The sequence below is a fragment of the Helianthus annuus genome, chromosome 5 (assembly GCF_002127325.2).
Source record: "Helianthus annuus cultivar XRQ/B chromosome 5, HanXRQr2.0-SUNRISE, whole genome shotgun sequence".
Classification (NCBI taxonomy): Eukaryota; Viridiplantae; Streptophyta; class Magnoliopsida; order Asterales; family Asteraceae; genus Helianthus; species Helianthus annuus.
Window position 1 is genome coordinate 159745879 of NC_035437.2, and position 7128 is coordinate 159753006.

Sequence of the window (7128 nt, forward strand, 5' to 3'; positions counted from 1 at the left end):
TTTCATATCATTGTCAAAATATATGAATGACTTAAAGTTCAAAAGTAAATGTTTCTAAAAGATGTTGTTACATTACAGGTATCTAAAAATGAGTAGATCATGTGTTGCTTTGTTAGAAGAGACTTCATCGTTAAAACTGGTATGCTACAATTGTTACAAATCATTTTATATACATTATATTAACTAACATTATCAGCAAAATTTAAAACGCAGGTGCTACCAATTGACTTTGTTAAGAATGTATATGGAAATTATTGGCAAAGAACAAAAATAATGATACATCATATAAGTGGAAAAAGTTGGCCAGTTTCTTTAAGAAGTGTAAGTGGGGAATGCGTTATCACTGACGGATGGAGTAATGTCGTAATGGACCTTCAGTTGCCAAAGAGGACGTTATTGTGCTTAAGGATAATCGAAGACAACAACATTGAAATAGATTGCTTCGTCGAAAACATATGTGGTGAATCTTTTGTGACAGTAAACCGTTACGGAGTTTTAAAGATTATAGTAAGTGCACTAACTTGTGTGAATTCATATTTACTCTATTATAGTTTTACAATACTTGATACTAAATTTTTCAGGTGATTCCGGATGTTTATGTAACAACATGTTACTCTTACTTGCCAGTGAACGATTATTATAACATTTATGCAGCAGGCCAGATTTGGAAAGTTGAGACCGAAAGAATCAATGATAATTATGTTCTTACAAAAGGGTGTCCGAAGCTATTTCGTGATCTTGCAATCGAAGAGGATGATATACTCCTGTTGATGAAGATGGACAGCGTGACATTTGAGTTGAAAATTTATCGTAGAGGAGTTGAGATAGATCGTAAAAACAAAGAAGAAAGTGAAGATGACTCTCTGCTGGAAATACCTAGGGATACGTACTACAAAAACGTTGACTTCGTAAGTATTATGAACTAACGTATAACAGTATTTTATAAAATTGTACTTATTTTGTGTATTTCATTGAATAGCAGAACTTCTGTCTAGAAGATGATTCAATAGATCAGGTAATAACTGAGGTAATAACCACTCCTTTATACATATTAAAATACATTACAATAAAATTTGGAGGATTTTATAAATCATGATACACAGATGGATGAAGGTGAAAAAGATAAGTCAACAGCAGGAACCAAGATTATGAACATAAAAGAGGCAAAAGAACCAAGAAAAGAAGATGTACTTATTTTAAACGTAACAATAGATGAGTATTTCGTTTCATACATGTACAAATATTTACTTAATTATTGATGGATATTACTAATTAACGTTCCTCGTTGTGTTAACAGCTTAAAAACAAAGGAAAACAGATTGCGGACTATAGTAACCCGGACAACAATAAAAGGCCGATACGCGGAACAGAAGTGGAAATGGCAGACGTATCAACAGTTGGACGAAGAACTCGCAGCCGGTTGAAGATATTGGATGTCGAACCAAAACATGTTGCAAGGATAAATGATGTTGAGAAAACTGTTAGTTATGAGTTCACAATGAAAGGGGAAAACCGCATGGTATGATTATTTATAATACTCAATGACAGTTACAAATATCATAACATCAATAAAAGTAATACTTAAACAATTTTTGTTTATATATAATAGATTATGTATAACTAATACTTAAAAAATTCTTTTTTTTATGTAGAGAATGCCTGCAAATGTTGTACGAATTGCCAGATTAAAAAATAAAGTCTATGAGTTAAAAGTGACGAACATGAATGGAAAAACCATAGACATGAATCTTAGACGGCAGAAGAATGGAAATGGTGTAAGGTATGCTATCGAAGGTTGGCCGATGTTCATGCAGGAGAATGGCATTCGATTCGGTGATACATTGCATTTCAGGTTTTTATGTGAAGGAAATGTCCTGATCTTATCACAAGTGGATGCTGTTAATGAAGGTTAACAGTTAAAAAGTAACCATAATGCTTCATGTGTTTGTGTAGATGAAATTATGACTCTATTTTGTTAGAATTACTTGTTTGGATCTTTTTTTTTTGGGACATCAAAGTAGACGTTAACATGTTTTATTTTGTACCTTGGTAAACTATAAACATAAATATCATATTTTTGATAATATAGAAACGTTGGTATCTTTTATAATTACAAATACTTTATAACAGGTTGTTGACTATAAATATGAAATCCTTATATTTATTCTTTTAAATCAATATGTCTTCCTTAATATACTTGGATGCAATGAAGCTATATAGTACCATCCAATAAATTAAAAAAGTGTAATTAACAATTTATGATTTCATTTTAATATTAAAATAATGAATAAATCTGTTAAAATACATATGATATAATAATTTTTTTGAAACTTAATAAAGTAGTTTTCACTTTATTCCACCTTGTTGCCAAACAACCCTATTACCATTCAAGTGGACAAAGTTAGTGAATAAATCCAATTCGAATAGAATTAATATGAGATATCTATATGAGAGATGTTTAAGAATATTAAAAAATATCAACATTTAAACATTATAAAGAACCAACATGTTTATGCATATATGACTTGTAACATTGGTTTAGGGTGTTTTTCAAAAAAAATTTGAAATTTTCCTTTTTAACCCTAAAGTTTTAATCTTTGACAATTTAAGTTTAAAGTTTTAATATTTGTTTCCTTTTTAACCCTAAAGTTTTAATATTTGACAATTTAAGTTTAAAGTTTCAATTTTGGTAATTTAACCCCTTTTGATTAATTTGATTTTTCACTTCTAATTCAAAAGTTTCCATCTTATACAATTTAACCACTTTGATTAATTTGATTTTTCATTTCTATTCAAAAGTTTCCATCTTTTGCGATCTAACCATTTTTTTTTTTTTACTTATGTGTTGTAATCTTGGCTTTGAGGGTTTTTCAAAGAAAAAATGGTTATGCATATGGTTTTTGTAACCTTGGCTTTGGGTTTTTTTTTTTAAATTGATTTTTTACTTTTCACCCAAAAGTATTTCATAAATCACTTTTAACCCAAAACTATTTGTTTTCTTACTTAAACACAAAACTTTTTAATCTATCCTCACAACTTTTTTTTACTTTCAACTTTGGTCCTTTATAGTTTTCATTTTCCGCAAAATTTTCGCTTTATGCTTCGTTCTAAATTTTGTGACTTAACACATCGCAACATGCGTCTTTGGTTTAACGTTTTTACGTTTCGTTCTAAATTTTGCGAGTTAACATGACGCAACGTGCGTGCGTGTGTGGGTAAACGTTTTTACATCGTCTATTTTTTTCCCGTTTGATAGGTTCAACATAACGTGCGCGTCCTAAATCGACTTAGTTATAACTAAAGAATCCCCGCCGCATTGCGGCGGGTTGTATTTCTAGTTTCTATAAATTATGACATTTTATTATGAAAAACAAAATAACTTAAATAAAAATATGGAATATATGAAAATGAAATACACAATTAAATTATAAGTTATGAAAAATCTCCTTGTACACTACCTTAGATGTCTTCGCTGTAGGTTTACCATCGCAATCAAATGATAAAATTTTAACACCTTCCCTGCTCTTGACTCTTGATAACGCGACGTACAATTGACCGTGAGTAAAAACAGGATCTTTTAAATATAAACCAACTCTAGATAGCGACTGCCCTTGATTCTTGTTAATTGCAATAGCAAAACAAACTGTTAAAGGAAATTGCCTTCTTTGAAATTGAAAAGGTATCTTCTTGTCTGAAGGAACCATACTAATCCTTGGAATAAAAACTCTTGTGCCGATATTTCCGCCGGATATTACTTCCGCTTCAATTACTCTTTTACCAAGAAAGGTTACTTGAAGTCTAGTACCATTACATAATCCGTTCTGTTGATCAATGTTTCGAAGAAGCATCACAGGAACACCAACTTTAAGAACCAACCTATGGTTAGGTAAACCAGATATTTTCAGAGCATTCAAATTGTCAGGAGAGTATAGACCTTGTTGAAAAGAATCAAGAAGTTGCTTAGTTTGACATATACTGTCAGAGCTCAAATACTCTTTTTCTTCACCTGGAAATAATGAAAGTAATCGGTCATTAATCTCATGAACTACTTCATTCTTTGGTGCTAAAATTGCTCTCTCTGAAAAGAATCCAGGATTTTTATACTGATGTAAAATAGAAGGATAAACAAAGTCGATTAAACTTTGAATTGGATCATCTGAGTCGGTAATTACTAAATCATCGGGTATCTCTATAAACGCTTCACCATCCTTTTCTGAACCAATGTTTCCTTCACCAATATCAAGTAGCCATTTTGCAAACTTCTGAATCGAATCGCTGTTAGATGATTCAGCTCCAATTCTCAACCTCATGTTTTTTGTTACCTTTAAAACCTTGCATTCTGACCATAGATATGAAGAACTCAAAGATGCATTAACAATCTGCTGTCTAGTACCGTTTGGGATAACAGGAAGTATCTGTCTAAAGTCACCACCAAACACAATAACTTTACCTCCAAATGGTAGCTCAGAATGGTTATTCGTAGAAGACGATAGAATGTCCTTCATTGTTCGATCTAGTGCCTCAAACGCATGCTTGTGTACCATAGGGGCTTCATCCCATATAATCAACTTTGCCTCTTTTAAAAGATTAGCAACGTCATCATTCGGCTTAATGAAGCACATGGAATCTTCAGTCAAGTTTATGGGAATTTTAAATCTAGAATGTGCTGTCCTTCCTCTAGATAATAATAATGATGCAATACCACTTGAAGCAACGTTCAACACTATCTGACCTTTAGATCTGATTGCAGAAGCCAAGGTCTTCCACAAAAAAGTCTTCCCTGTTCCACCGTAACCATATACGAAAAACAACCCTCCACTTTGGCATTCCACTGCATTGACAATTTCGTTAAAAACGTTTAACTGCTCTTCAGTTAGAGATTCTTTCAATCGACTAAACTCACTTTTCAACTCATGTGTGTCATGCGATAATTCCTCATTGATTAGACGATTAGTTCCTTGACGTAAAGAATCATCGTCTGGAAAGGGCATCATAGAAAACCTACTTAAGGTTGACCCATTGGAAATTAAATAATTCTCGATTTCCACCAAAATAAGATTCTTCAAATGATGTTCAGGAATCATTAGATCTACACATAGTATAAAGTAAAATTAAACATATGTTGAAAGAAAATATATAAAAAATAAAAAATATAATAGGTACTTCCTATGAAAATAAAATAATAACTTACCAGGGATATGTGTCTCTTTGCGACGCTTGTATAGAATATCGTCTCCTAGTAAGTGCCAAGTTTTTTCCCACACAAATTCAGGTCGTGATAGCGTATTTGTTAAAAGCAATGTCGCAAATAATGATCTTAAATACCGACAGTGAGCTTCAAAACTTGCTTCCTTAATGGCTTCAACATATTCGTTGTCATCATCTAAAAGACCCATCGCATAACATGCCTCTTTAAATGTCGGAAATACTTGTCCGTTCACTGTTCGAATCTCTTCAAATGATTTAGGACCTCTAACTTTATTTAGAAGAATCCTTAAGTAATAAGGTTCTCCTGAAGCAATCGAAACAGAATGAACTCTACCAACAGTTTTATACCTTTTTCGTACTTGCCAGCATCTATCTTTTAAGTTCCAAACATACTTTGATGGGAACTCCACATAAGTCAGCTTACGTGCTTCTTCATCATGTTCATTTAAACGCATCCATTGCAAAAAAATAGATGAAGCAACAGATGGTTTGTTCAACACATCTTCAATATCATCATCTTCACCGTATACTACATTGTGTTGACCAGGTAAGTGAAAAGGTAGCCTCGTTACAGCAGGAAATCTATAATGAACTTCGTTTGCGAAAATTCTCCAAGAAGCTTCACAGGCTGATATGTATCTACAATCGTAGTATTCTTTGATCTCATCTTTTATTTTCTGATTGTTAATCAGTATATAAAACTGCCATAGCACGGTCAGGTTCTTTGTTGATGTACTTGAAAAGATACTTTATCGAACCAGCTTGGTTACACCATTCAACATTAATGTGTGCTTGGTATCTTTTTAATAGACCTTTGTTGTAAGGTACGACACTTCGGTTGTCTAATTGAACACCTTTTTTCATAACAGTATGCCCAGGATCTCGCCTTCGATATACCGGAAAACCGCTTGAGTCAATAATTGTATGATCAGAAAATTTTTTCGGAAATCGTTTAGAACATTTGTTGTCAACCATGCAAGGACAACTCAGGTTAGCAGTCCAACAAGGACCATGAATCATATACTCAGACACCAGATAATGTAATTGAGGATCTTCTGATTTATCAGGAATTTCAGCAGAAATAAAAGGATCTATTTGATCTACAGTCGGAAGTTTATGATCCACCTTCATGAATAAACAAATGTGTGCATGCGGTAGACCACGTTTTTGAAATTCAACTGTATAAACAACTACACAAAAAAAAAATTATGTGTTAGTAACATACTACATAAAATGACATATAAATTATAAGAAAAACTGTAGATGAAGTACAAAAATAAAACAAAATCATACCGGCATTGATTTCACCAAAAAATTTATTATCCTTTATATCTTTAATCATTGAATCCAGCTTCATCTTGAACAATCGACATAATATATCAGGCCTGTCTTCTGCTTTAATGGAAGTATCTTTAAGAAATCTTGAAACTTCAGGCCATTTGGGATTGCAAGTAATGGTTATGAAAAAATCTGGGTATCCAAACCACTTACATAACGCCATAGCATCCAGGTAGTTTTGTTGCATGAACCGAGCACCTCCAGTAAAAGATGAAGGTAAAATTACCTTTTGACCAGTGTTTGATAAATTTTGTTTACCATTGTCCTTATACTTTTGGAGATTTTCAAATGACTCGGAACGTAGATTCTTCTGCTTACCACGTATGAAATTGAGCCTTTCACTCTCAATCATAGTGTAAGCATCAACCAAAAACTGTTGAAACAGTCTTCTGGAGTTTAAAAGCAAAGAATAACCACAAGTTCGATCCTGTATCACTAGTACAAATTATGATTTTTCTGAGCTCAAAAATTATTAATTTAGACGGTTAGACACATAAACCGCCCAAAAATCAGCACAATAAACTTACACCCACGTTTTTTTGAGTTGTATGGCTCAAAAAAATGATTATTTTGAGCTCCTAC

At 32.5% G+C, this 7128-nt stretch overlaps 1 protein-coding gene across 1 annotated transcript; it reads right to left on the reverse strand.

Moving 5' to 3' along the window:
• Positions 1–3425: 3425 nt before the first annotated feature.
• On the reverse strand, positions 3426–6898 carry LOC110943925. Its single transcript, XM_035990041.1, has 4 exons — positions 6502–6898; positions 5945–6398; positions 5192–5847; positions 3426–5089 (listed from the first exon to the last, which is right to left on the reverse strand). The coding sequence occupies exons 1-4, from the start codon at positions 6896–6898 to the stop codon at positions 3426–3428; spliced, it is 3171 nt and encodes a 1056-aa protein (XP_035845934.1).
• Positions 6899–7128: the final 230 nt, after the last annotated feature.

Bases quoted from the DNA above. Each gene is read 5' to 3' on its own strand.
- LOC110943925 (XM_035990041.1), bottom strand. From the start codon at position 6,898: ATGATTGAGAGTGAAAGGCTCAATTTCATACGTGGTAAGCAGAAGAAT. The intron at 6,399-6,501 runs GTATGATTTTGT...TTTTTTGTGTAG, and splicing joins TTTTGGTGAAATCAATGCCG to TTGTTTATACAGTTGAATTT. The intron at 5,090-5,191 runs GTAAGTTATTAT...TACTATGTGTAG, and splicing joins CAAAGAGACACATATCCCTG to ATCTAATGATTCCTGAACAT.